Genomic DNA, 12,975 nt, shown 5'->3' with positions numbered 1-12,975 from the left:
TTTCCACATCCTGATTACTTGGGTTCCTAAGAATCTGTTATATGACATTGAGAATTAGGCTGCCAATAACTATGGAATATAAATGTTGCTGTTTATATTATAGCTGCAGCATTATATGTGCGTTCCAATGAAATTATAATTTTGATTTACAATATTCTTGCTACGTATATATTAAATTAAATTCACAGTTACAGAAATATGACAACACATCATTCTCTACCCCTCTGCAAATCATGCAAGGGAGCTAGAAGGAATGGGATTTTAGCTGCAAGGCTAACAAATAATACCAAGTCAGACAGGGTACTGCTCCCTTTTACTATACTATGGTATTTTCTACATTTATTTCATACAAGAAGAGATATTTTCCAGCAAACGTTAATGACTAATCTGAGCTACAGCAGATAATCTGATACTGGACAAGTCATTTAACCTGCTGTGGTCCTAGATCTCCCACATTTCAAATAGGAGCAGTAGACAACTGTTATGGTGGTAGTAGGCTTAGCACATACTTTTCAGAGTAAAAAAGATTCTGTTAGTTTCCTCTTGGGAAACTCAGATTAGTGCAAATTTGACTTTTGTTATGAAACTCAGAACAATGATTATGTAAATTTATGCTACTGCAAATGCAGTTTTAGTTAGTGTTGCTTAATAGACAATCCCAACACTTCCTGATGAACTACATAAAAATACTCTTCCTGCACTAACTCAAGAAGTTTTGCAGCAAACTTGGCTATCAGGTCTCATCCATGTTATAGCAAACTAGAACTTACTTTTGACATCACTCACAGTATAATCTTGCCTGTACTGAATAGACAGCAGTGGAAGAGGATAAATAACCGTCCTGGAAAAACATTTACGATGTAAAATTATTATTTTTTTAAAACTTGTTTTCTCAAAACAGTAATTTTAAACACAGACTTTTCTTTTAAACAGGAAACTACTGTAAAACAACTGCAGTCTCCACTTCCATTACCCACAACACTACCATTGCTTTCGGCAAGCATAGCGTCCACGAAAACTGTGATCGCTAATCCTGTGCTGTATTTGAACAACCACATCCACGATATTCTTTACACGATTGTGCAGATGAAATCACCACCGCATCCTAACGTTGAAGATGTCAAGGTAATGAAAAGCTTTCAGGAAATACTAAATTATTATTTTTCTTTAAATGAGGAGTGAGCACGTGAAAAATAAAATGTGGTGTTTGAGTTAACCTTTCAACACTTACCCTTTCACAATCCTGACCTTCTCCCATAAGCCTGGCGAACTCAAAATGCTTGCTTTCTGATGTCTCTTTGAATCTAGTTAGTTCCCTTTCATCCAAATTCTGGTCATTCTCAGGAAACTATTCCAAATGTGAATGCTCACTGAATTCTTGGCGCTTAAAACAAGATGATCATACAAGTTAACTAATTGTTATCACTCTGGTCAAATCAGATAGGGAGGTTAATGAAAGTAGAGATGGGAGACTGTAAGTTATGTTACAACCTTCTATTAATATAGATACTGTAAGACTTACTCCAGTGTGAATTTCCTCAACTGTTCTTGCTTTTAAGGAAGAATTGTGGTGAATTACTTCATCTGACACCATACTCAGGGGTGAAAACATTCCATTCAGATTCTGTAAATAGAGGGGGGGGAAAGCCAAATTGCTTAAGACTATGACATGGTTAATTAGTAAGATGCTAAATCATTATTTCATATGTATAGATCAGTATTCATATGCGTTAAGTTAATTTGAATTTCTATTAACTAAATGAAAGTAGGGAAAAATTAGGAAACAAAAGTGGGTTGTCTCACTGCCAGATAATTAAGTTTCTAAAACTTTATCCAAGTTCATTTACATCTTGTTTTCTGTCTTATATCGGTTGAATCCTTTTCCATCCTGCATTATTCTACAGCAAGCATCTTTCTTACTCTAAAAATTAATACTTCACATGCATTTTCTTTTAAAAGAGATTTTGGAAAGAAGAGATGGCACTTTCTAACTGCAAAACAACTATTTAGATAATTCATAGCTTTAATCTGACATCTAGCACTTGAATAAATGGGAAGATGGTTGGAAAAAGTGGAAAAGAACATAGGACGGGTTCAAAAATGTTTACGTTTTTAACAGTTTGACAGTACCATTTTCTTCACACTGTGGATTTCATTGGACTTTCCAAGAAGTCCCTGCATTTCTTCTGTTTAAGAGCTGGAATGTTTCTGTTGCGTTGTGATGCAGTAACGGAGTATTATTATTCTTACTCCTGGAGACTTCTAAAAATGTATAAGCACGTAACTGAGGTATAAAAGAGATTATAGATAAAAAAATCATACCATGATTACACAAACATTTGTATTTTATGTATATTGAGTATCTGCTACTTTATTGAACTATGATATTATGTAATACAGCTTCCAGGAATCATTCTATCAAATTCATTATCAGAACAGGACATACTTAATGACTCCTTCGGTATGCTCATACATTGTGGCACTTCTATATTAGAATAATTATCTTGACATAATATTGGAAGGTTTTGACTGCAATGAAATGAACAAGCAGTTGCAATTTTCTAAGTACTGTATTGTAAACTTAAAATAACATTCAGTTACTACTTCTAGCCCTTGGTTTCAAACTAGGACGTTCCTGAATAACACCTTTACAGTGATGTTTAGAAAGAATTGTAGTTTACTCACCTTTATATAAACTTATGTATAGCTTATTGGCTCTTTTCATTTTAGGTGTACACGCTTCATTCTTTAGCAGCTTCACTTTCTGCATCCATTTATCAAGCACTATGTGACAGCCACAGCTACAGGTAAAACCAGAAGTTTCTACAGCTGGAGTATACTTGGTGTATCCAAAATAGAAATTCTTCATGCATGTGTCTAAAAAAGAGATTAAATATCTGTGTATGGGTATAGATACTTACACAGTTTACATATTGCTAGCCTTGATAAGCCAGATCAGTTTTATGTAGAGAAAATAACACTTGATATTTAGATTCTTTCCAATAAATAATAGGAAAATCTGGTTCACTCTCACTTGGGATACTTCTGAAAAATATTTGAATGCTGTATTCCACAGCACGTTCATTGCTGAACAGGGCTGCAGGGGAAACATTTGACGCTAACAGAAGTGAATTTTCAGACAGTTTATATTCCAAACTGGAACTAAAAGACAATGCAGTAAAAACATTGAAAAAATTATTAGGAACAAATATATTATTAATATTTTTGAAAAAAGCCTTTTTCATATCTGAATCAATGCACTTACCATATTAAAATTGATAATGCCACATAGAAACACTTCAGGTTTTAATGAAAAATGTATTCTATACCATGAAATTAAAAAATTCTTCTAGAATTTTAAATGCTGCATTTTCTGATTAAAATGAGAAGCATGTATATATACTATATATATTATACAATATTAGAACAATATTATAAAATCTTTTCTTATCAGAAAAAAATTATTTTGTATTTAGCAGTCAAACAGAAGCGAATCAGTTCACAGGGATGGTTTATCAAGGACTGCTTTTGAGTGATCGACGCAGGCTGAGGACAGAAAGCATTGAAGAGCACGCAACTCCCAACTCCCCCCCGGCTCAGTGGCCTGGTGAGACAAAAATAAGATTATTCTTAGCACCACTGGCCCAGCTTCACGTTTCAGAATTATTTCACTGTTCTGTAATATGATGATCAATGATGGAGAAATGTTCTTACATCTGATTTAGTTCTCAAATTAATAACAGCCTTTAACTTTTTCACATATCAAAACAAACTTTCTATATGGGAAACATCTTGCTTAAAGAAGAGACCACAATCTTTAGGATAAACTTAGTAAATTGATAATCTGTCTCTCTAAAATGTTTTCCTCCGGTATGCCTCACCCCCTAGCAAAGCTGTCTCTCTCAGCTGCTTCTACAGTACTGTCTTACATCTATACTGACTCACTATAGCTAGCAAAACAACTACTCCCCATGTACAAGCGTAAATTTACTATTTTGAGGTCAACTGTGGAAACAGTGCAGGACTTTCATAGTATTTGCAGAGAGGTACAACACAGAAATCCCAGACCCAGGAAGGCTTTTTTAAATTTTGATCTTTATGATTTTCAGAAAAATATTAATAGTATGTTTCATCTGAATAGAAGTATTGTGTGGCTATTCATATATGTTTAACATAAATTTCCTTTTTTTTCCGTTTGTACTCCTACTCTCTTAATGTAGAACTGCTCCTCTTTTCTTCTTGCAGGTGTGAGTTCACTTATAAATCTCTTAAGTTCAGCTCAGGATGAAGATCAACCAAAGTTAAACATCCTACTTTGTGAAGCTGTTGTAGCTGTCTACCTGAGTCTCCTCATACACGCCCTGGCAACCAATTCCTGTAATGAATTATTTCGATTAGCAGCACATCCTTTGAACAGCCGAATGTGGGCTGCTGTTTTTGGTGGAGGAGTGAAACTTCTCGTAAAACCTCGAAGGCAGTCAGAGAATATTCCAGGTACTCTGTTCTCTGAAGGTCATACTAACTATTTGCATTTTATACCTTTTAGTAACCCAATAGGAGAGGTTTCCTTCCTTTTAAAGACAAAAACCAAAAAAGCAGAATTTAAATATCTACTGGCAAGAAAACTTTTATATTAATTAAAAAGCAGGAAAAATATTATTCTTGCAATTGTCATTTGTAATGGCACCCAGCACATTTTGAATTTGTCATAAAAACTGTACAGCTATTATATTGCCAGTAGATGCGTATAATATCTCTCAGGACTTTCAGTCACTATTTCTTAGTGAAAAAAGAGATGGTATACACCAGTGTTACACCTATGGTTTTCTGTGTGTGAGATGACTGTTATTGTGTAACGACTGCAGTAACTTGGAAACAGTATTTCTAAAAACAATTTCTAGTGTAAGATATGATTTCATCTTGCACAAGACCACAGAGAGGAAATACTGATATCTGTCAGAAAAATATTTGATGCATCATGTAAGCTCCAGCTAAAAGCAGGAATTTTGCAAAGAGAAATGAGCATGTCTTAATATGCTGCATGAGGAAAAGCAAAGGCAGAGACTGAATTCAGGCTCTGGAGACAAAGGCAAATATGACCATTTGTCAGACTTCACACTGCAACCGTACTGCAAATCACGTCACATAGGCCTTCAGAACATCAACAGGCTTGAAACTTACGCAAAAATTAGATGTTCCCTATGTGAAATATAAAACAAAACAGTAATACGGCAATGCACCATTGTAAGTATGTACAACAGATATTTGTCATTCATGGAATAACTTAAACTCATTTAGGGCAGTTATTTTGACAAGATATTAATGTGAATAACTTATATAAAGTCATGTCTTCATTTGAGATGTATTCTGTTTTCCTTTAACCTACAAGCTGCTACAGCTTCTGATGTTTCAGAGGATGGTAACGAAGGTTTGTAAAAATTTGCAGTGTAGATGGATGTTAGTAGTGGCTTTAAAAAAAAAAGAAAAAAGTCTTTAAATATCTAGCTCCTTTGTAATAAAGTAAGTGTGATCTTCAATGTTGCCTGGCCAGTAAACCTTTGAAATAGGCTTCAGTTTCCAAAAAGCCTGTTTCTCTATTCACATTTTCTTCGCTCTCTTAAGACTTCCTTGGTTTATATTTTGAATACCTACTGTTACTTGTACAGTTTACAGTTTAGTGGAAGTTTATGTATTACCTTTATTTCTTAACAAAAGTAGTTCTTCATTTGAGAATTTTTTCAGCTAAAGGCTTTTTATTTAAAAGCTACATTTCCTGAGAACTTAATCCAGATAATAAAATGTATTTCCAATCCAATGTATAAATGCTACAAGTACCGAATTTATCAGAAGTTAACTTTTTGTATGATTACACTTACTTTATTTAGTCTTGCTTTGATTTCTGACACAGTAGAAATTAGTACTAATAACAATGGGTTTAGTTGCTTCAATTTATAAAATACAGCCACATCTAAAGATGCAATATTAATATCAGGTTTTATTACCTGAATTCAGCACCACCTCTTCCATCAGAAGAAATGGATAAACATCGCCGTCGGTTCAACATGAGAATGCTCGTGCCAGGAAGACCAGTAAAAGACAGCACTGTCCCACCGCCTGTCCCTGCAGAGAGACCCTCTTACAAAGAAAAGTTTATCCCTCCAGAACTCAGCATGTGGGACTATTTTATGGCAAAGGTAATTTAAAATGGAAAATATAAGTTATAGTTCATAAAAGCATATATTTTTCTCTGTTAAGTTTTAAAGGACAAAATGTGAAAATTTTGAGAGCTCTTCATAGAAAGCCACAGAGTATTATCCTTGTAATAAAAGACGAAGAGGCTACAAGTCTGTTACTTTAGTTTCAAAACGCAACTCTTGCCAATAATCGAGATTAACGCTTTTCCCCTTGCTACTTGTTTATGTTTTAGGGAAACTTCTTTATGGATTAAGTTGTTGTCATTTAAACTCTATGATGGTGATAACTAAAGTAAGAGTTGAATATTAAGAGATCAGAAAATTGCTTTTATAGCAGACTTTTATTCTGCGTTGCAGCCATTCCTTCCTTTATCAGACAGCGGTGTTATATATGATTCTGATGAAAGCATTCACAGTGATGAGGAAGAGGATGATGCTTTCCTCTCTGATGTACAGATCCAGGAACACAAAGATGCCAATTCTTACAGGTTAGCAGAAATTGCCACTGTTTTAGAATAATTACATCATGTGCTTACCTTTGCTTCCACATAAAATACAGGTCTTCTGCACCATCCAGTTTAAGTCAAATAATTTTAGTACTGTGAATAGACTTCTTGGTGGCAATAGGATTACAGAAGTGACAAATTCTCATCCCAGTAACAGTTCCCCCTTTACTTGCCTAAAAAAATGGGATTAGGAAGTCAGAGCTCTGTGATTTGTGGGTTTTGGGGAGGGAAAAAAAAGAAAAACACACAACCCCTTTCTTAATTTTTAAGACATAAAGAACATGAGGTACGACAATGCCAGCTGTAGAATGATGTTCTAGCATGACTGATTCAAGCATGACATTTAGTTTTTTGAATGAGGGGCATATTAAATAGAACACTCAAAAGAGAAAATGTTGCAAGATAAAATGAAGTAAAGTGGATGACCTCAGTATTATAATATTGATATAAAAAATGATGGCTCTTTTATGTGTTCTTCAAGTCTCTCATTAGTTCTTACACCTCTACTGTACAGAATTTGTGTCTTTAATAATTGTGAGACTCTTTCAGTGTGAAAGCTTCTGCTATGAATGCCAAACTCAAGTAATGTCTGTATTACATGCAATTTTGCAGAGAATTTCACGGAGACGTTTCAGGGAGCTTGTACTTAATTCTCAGCCTTGCAGAGGCTCACACACGCACACTCTTTTATCTGGGGGAAGAGTATGATAATCTGGGATTTGTAAAAGAGAAGGGGATACGAAGTGTCACAGCCAGTGCACTCAGAGGCATCCTTATGTTGCATAGTTGATATATAATAACTTTATTAAACCTCAGTGAACCATCTACACTTTCTTACCTAAGTTGGTAGAAGGAGAAAAACATTCTGCAGATAACTGTGTTAATGTTCTTTTAACACACCTAAACCTATTCTTTTCATACAGCTGGGCTCTTCTGCATCTGACAATGGTAAAATTAGTTCTGCACAATGTTAAGAACTTCTTTCCCATTGCTGGTCTGGAATTCACTGGTACGTTAAATTCTGCTTTACATTTTAGCTTTCTGTATGTGGCTTTCTGTCAGACTTGGCTTTTTAATTTTCATTTTTAAATTTAAATTATTTAATACATTATTTTTACAATTGCCAACAAGTACATTTCCTTTCAAGATTGTTTTTTGGATGGTTGTATTATTCTGGCTTTTTATACAGGATTTTTTTTTTTCTCTAAGCCTTACTTTGTTAATATATCTTTAGATCTGCCTGTAACATCACCATTGGGCATTGCTGTAATAAAAAATTTGGAACACTGGGAACAGATTCTTCAAGATAGAATGGACCAGTTTGAAGGGCCACCACCAAACTACATCAATACTTACCCTAGTGACCTCGGTGTGGGTGCGGGACCAGCCATTCTCCGCAATAAAGCAATGATTGAACCTGAAAACACACCATTCAAGTAAGTATTTTTTTCCTAACACGTTCTTAGATTATAGAAATACTAAAGAGTATTTCCACTGAAAGTTAAACAGCCAAAGGAAGGTTGGTTAGATCTTAGTTCTAGGCAATGCTGTACAGAAACCGCTTTCCCACATCCCTTTGTTGCTTCTGCAGCAGCCTGTACTTTGCTGCACCTTTCGCAACTGCAGCAAGAAAGGAAAATAAAAGGAAAGAGCAGAGCTTGGAGGACCACAAATCAAGGGTAACTGCTGCTGCTGGAAAGACACTATTCAGCTTTTTACTGTTCCTCCAGTAGCAGCTGTCTCACACCCTACCTCAGCAACAAAAGACAAAGAGTTATTCAATACGTGCAGATGTCAGGAGGAGGAGAGAGAAAAAGTTGTAGTACAGTCCTTTTAAAGCCAATCCTCTTTTGTTCAGCCCAGTGTCATGCTTGAAGGTATCTTTAAATGCAGGCAGCAACTCAAAAGACAGTCAACTCAAAAATAGCTTGCTTTTCTCAATATACTAAAATGCAACTTTAGATTTACTCACTATATCTGAATTTGGATTTGCACAATTGATACTGCTATAGGATTTGATTAAAATATTCTTACAAATATGCACTGCTTCTTAGAAATATTTGTCCTGAGGCAATTAATTTTATTTGGCTCATATATGAACTAAATATCTTTGAATACTAAAAGAAATACATAAGGAAATTCTGTACAGCCAGCGTAATTCCAACATAAAAGCAATTTTAGTAGAGTGCAAATATAGACGTAAGTGCAAGTCAGCAGATTAAAATATAGTACTTGAAAGTTAGTAACATAATGTGGATTTTAAAAAAATGCAAGAAAAAAAAGTATTTTGGTATTTGCCTTGAAGAAATTAGAGCTTAAACTTTGGCGTTTTTTATTCTTCAAATTGGAATTTCATCTACAGTCATTCAGTGTTTTTAGATTTTTTAGATTTTAGATTTTTTTTTGTCCACCTTCAATTACATTGAAGCTTTTTCCCTCTTTTTTTTTTTTTTCCTTCCTTCTGTTTTACCCAGATCAAAGGATTATTCAGCTCTTCCAGCAAAAAGACTCTGGCATTTCCTTGTGAAGCAAGAACTTCTTCAGGAGACTTTCATAAGATACATATTCACAAAGAAAAGAAAGCAAAGTGAGGTAAACAAAGGATTTTTTAAAGGAAAGCTCAATTATAACTGTTCCTCAGTCTCTTCAGTATTTCTTTTAAAAATTTTTTCCCATCTTTTTGTTGGCATTTCAATTTCCTTTCTTTCATTTAACAGTGTTCGGGTTATTTTTTTTTAAATCAAATGACTGTCATGTTTTTTATTGAAATATCAACTGAAACAAATAATTTCAGACAAGACATACCTCACCTTGCCCGTATGTATTTGAATACTGTCCTAAGAAAGAAACAGAACATTTGCGATAATGGTAATAATTAAATAAATTTGAGTATTCACATAGTTGGGTTTTTTTGTGTGTCATATTGAGAAAGAAATTCTAATGAGCTATTACTTTGTGTATATGTATATATGCATGAGTAATATATACATATAAAAGTAATATTATATAGTAATATATAATATGGGGCTTTATGAATTGTACCAGTTACAACTGTAATGAGTTCTAACTGAAAATTTAAACCAACACATAAAAACCATGGAAAATAAGTGTACTACTACTTAATATCTTTAGGAATTCCTGTAAGTATGGAGTTTGTGTGTGTATTACCCCTCCATTTATTTACTATATCATACATTTTGTGTTCATGTAGGAGGCATAACATTTTAAGTGAGTTTGTTTAGATTCCTGTCTTAGTTTCTGTGCCTTTTATAAAAAGTTAAAAATACATTTGTCATCATTTACTGACAGAGTGGCCTTTAAAATCTAGTTTGGAATGTTTCATTCTTTTTTTATATTTGTTTGTGCATGTGTTTTGTGTTTGTGACTGTGTGATGTTATGTAGTCTGTAGAAGATCGTGTGGAGCAGGTCAAACAAAACTGCGTAGCAGAAGATCACAAAACCAAGGTAGTATCCCTTCTCCCAAACCTCTAGCACACTCTTAAAAGTTCTGTGGAACTGGCTTTTCTTTCTCTAACGTGACTAACAGAAGCTATATGTTCTGTGTAGTCTGTGTGGCAGGCTTCTAATCACTGAATTAACTTTGATGTCCTGATAATTGGGATGAGTGAACACCTTGTAAATAGTGTTGCACACACAACCTTGTGTTTCTTACACCCAAATATAACTTTTGGCTTCTAGAACACCAAAGAGTATGAGAAGTCTCAAGTTTAGCTTCCTAAACAATGCTGAGGCCACTGAACTTTTCTTGCATGAAGTTTGTATAGATTTTTGCAGTCTGAGTGTGCCTTTACAAAATGGATTTTTATGCTAATTGAAATTTCTTACAAATGTTTTGTAGGTTGAAGCAGACCTTGGCTACCCTGGAGGAAAAGCAAAAATCATTCACAAAGAGTCAGATATGATAATGGCATTTGCAGTTAATAAGGTAAGCCTCAAATACTACAGTAAGTGTAATAAAAAGATCTTCATTATAGTTAGTATAAATTTTTTATTTGTGCTGCATAGGCAAACAGCAATGAAATTGTTTTGGCATCTACACATGATGTTCAAGAACTTGACATTTCAGCTCTACTGGCCGCTCAGTCATTTATATGGATCGGGGAGGAATATGACAGAGAGTCTAAAAGGTAGGATTGTTTCTTTGTGGTTACATTAAAAGTATTGGTTTTCTGTGAGGCTGCATATACGATACCTGTGTTAAGCACAAGTGGATCATGCAAAAAAAGTTAATTATTCCCCAGTAGGTTTCAGATTGCTTTACAAAGGAGTGAGGGAAGGTAAAAGAATAATTACTGTCTTTGCTTTACACATGATGAAACTAAGGTTTTGAGAGGTTTGGGCATGTCTGCACTGCACAGTGAAATAAAATTCCATGGTGCATAAGGTGATAAAGGAATTGCTACTTTGGAAACACTGCAGTTGCATTGTTGCAGAGTTGAGGCCAGTTGTGGTACGTGATGCTAGTTGTGTAACGCAACAGCCTGAATTACTGTCTCCTCCATTACTGTGCTGAGAGCTGTGCGTGTACCAGCTGCAGCAAGCGCTCCTCTCTGCCACACTCCATTGCGCAGGACAGAGTCACCTATAGACACACAGGTCAGGAATATTCCAGCAATATTCTTCTCAAGGGAGCTTATATTCTCGACATCTACCTACCACAGTTAGGATCATCTGTTGAGCCTGAACACCCATAGCTCTGGAGCACATGGAAAGCATTTACACAATGTAAGTGCAAGAGTTATCAGTTTCTAGTCTCATTATAATCACTTGCTCTACCCACTGCCATTAGGCTCTTGACAATCAGACCAGCAAACAGAATTGGTAAGAACAAAGCAACACTTGTTTAAAGCAGAACACTGCTCTTCTTTTACAGTTCTGATGACGTTGATTTCCGTGGTTCTACCACGACGCTAACTCAGTCAACTGCACCGTCTTTTGGAGTCAGTCAGATACAACCATCTCCATCTATGCCGTGGCTGGGCAGTGGCCAAACTAGCACTGGAGCTGGTGTGGTGAGTACATCTGCTGCGTGCAGCTCATGGCACTGCTGCTTTTTTTAGTGTACCATTTAGTAGAGAGAGCTGCTGTGCGTTAGTCATCATACTGTTAATTCAGTGGTGACATAAAAGGCCTAGACTTAGACAAAAAGAAGGCCAAACTAAGCGTTTTATTGTCTATTGTGGCACAGAATTGTTGTGAAATCAAAAATAACAGAGCAATCAGGTTTTTATCTTTCTTATAGGGAACTCTGAAGTAGGACCTGGAGTTTCTGGGGACAAACCAAAGCCAACCAAAACCAGAACAATCCCAGACTTTAGATTCTTGCACTGGGACTAATATCAAAAGCATATACATCAGTATGTGCTTAAGTTCTTGTATAATAGAAGATAATATTCATACTGGTTTGAACTTTCATGCCTATAAAAGCTGTCATAAACAGGCTTTAATTACCATACTGCAACTAAACATAATTAGAGGCAAATAATGTTAGCTTAACAGGCTTTTTTTAACTGGGGGGCACTTACTTTGTAGACTATAAACAAAATTGAAGAGTGTGTTTGTGTCTTTTTTTCAAAATTATTTTAATTTTTTTTATATGAAGCTTATTAAAAGGAATCTGAATAACGTCAAGAGAATGGCTTCACATCCAGTCCATCAGTATTGTAAGTGAATCCCATTTACTAGTACGGAGTAGATAATTATCTATAAAATACTGTAGTATTAATGAACATCTATCTTTTAATCTTAGATCTTACAGGAGCGCAAGACGGTAGCGTTCGAATGTTTGAGTGGACAAGGCCGCAGCAGTTGGTCTGCTTCCAGCAGGCTGGCAATGCCAGGGTTACAAGAATGTATTTCAATTCCCAGGGCAATAAGGTAAGAACATCTAGGATTTTTAACTTTTTTTATTCATAAGGAAACATTTGGTTGTGCTGTGACCTCTAAACTGGCATTAACTGGTGACACACCAACCTGTTCAGCTCTCCTAGGATGATGGCATGGGCACTATCACATCATTCACTGTGGCTGCAGGTGGAAGCCTGGAATAAGCACTGACCCTTATTCTCCTTTCTCTTCTGTCAGCTTCGCACTGCTAACCTACATCCCCTTTGCAGATTTTTTGTTCTCCCTGTTCCAAAATTTGTGTTCCTGGGTGGTGACCTTTTTAAATTAAACATTTAATCAAAAATACTGAGCTTACTTATTTTGTAGAAGCAAGCATCTATCGGTCTAGGCACAGGTCTTCAAGAAG

The 12,975-nt window shown here is 35.3% G+C and overlaps 1 protein-coding gene across 2 annotated transcripts in view; it reads left to right on the top strand.

The window, feature by feature from the left end:
* DMXL2 (Dmx-like 2) overlaps nucleotides 1-12,975 on the top strand; it is a 45,371-nt gene that overhangs the window by 26,374 nt on the left and 6,022 nt on the right. The window contains exons 24-38 of one of the 2 annotated variants that reach the window (XM_014944442.1): nucleotides 934-1,125; nucleotides 2,731-2,807; nucleotides 3,477-3,607; nucleotides 4,246-4,494; nucleotides 6,013-6,194; nucleotides 6,552-6,682; nucleotides 7,624-7,709; nucleotides 7,935-8,136; nucleotides 9,175-9,292; nucleotides 10,104-10,166; nucleotides 10,561-10,647; nucleotides 10,728-10,849; nucleotides 11,596-11,734; nucleotides 12,325-12,385; nucleotides 12,472-12,599. In XM_014944442.1, coding sequence (XP_014799928.1) covers nucleotides 934-1,125; nucleotides 2,731-2,807; nucleotides 3,477-3,607; nucleotides 4,246-4,494; nucleotides 6,013-6,194; nucleotides 6,552-6,682; nucleotides 7,624-7,709; nucleotides 7,935-8,136; nucleotides 9,175-9,292; nucleotides 10,104-10,166; nucleotides 10,561-10,647; nucleotides 10,728-10,849; nucleotides 11,596-11,734; nucleotides 12,325-12,385; nucleotides 12,472-12,599 — 1,968 coding nt within the window. The remainder of the gene's footprint in view (nucleotides 1-933; nucleotides 1,126-2,730; nucleotides 2,808-3,476; nucleotides 3,608-4,245; nucleotides 4,495-6,012; nucleotides 6,195-6,551; nucleotides 6,683-7,623; nucleotides 7,710-7,934; nucleotides 8,137-9,174; nucleotides 9,293-10,103; nucleotides 10,167-10,560; nucleotides 10,648-10,727; nucleotides 10,850-11,595; nucleotides 11,735-12,324; nucleotides 12,386-12,471; nucleotides 12,600-12,975) is intronic. The other variant, XM_014944443.1, reaches the window with a different exon arrangement.

Source organism: Calidris pugnax, unplaced genomic scaffold (assembly GCF_001431845.1).
Source record: "Calidris pugnax isolate Ruff unplaced genomic scaffold, ASM143184v1 scaffold70, whole genome shotgun sequence".
NCBI classification, from domain to species: Eukaryota; Metazoa; Chordata; class Aves; order Charadriiformes; family Scolopacidae; genus Calidris; species Calidris pugnax.
This window is presented reverse-complemented; position numbering and strand designations above follow the sequence as displayed.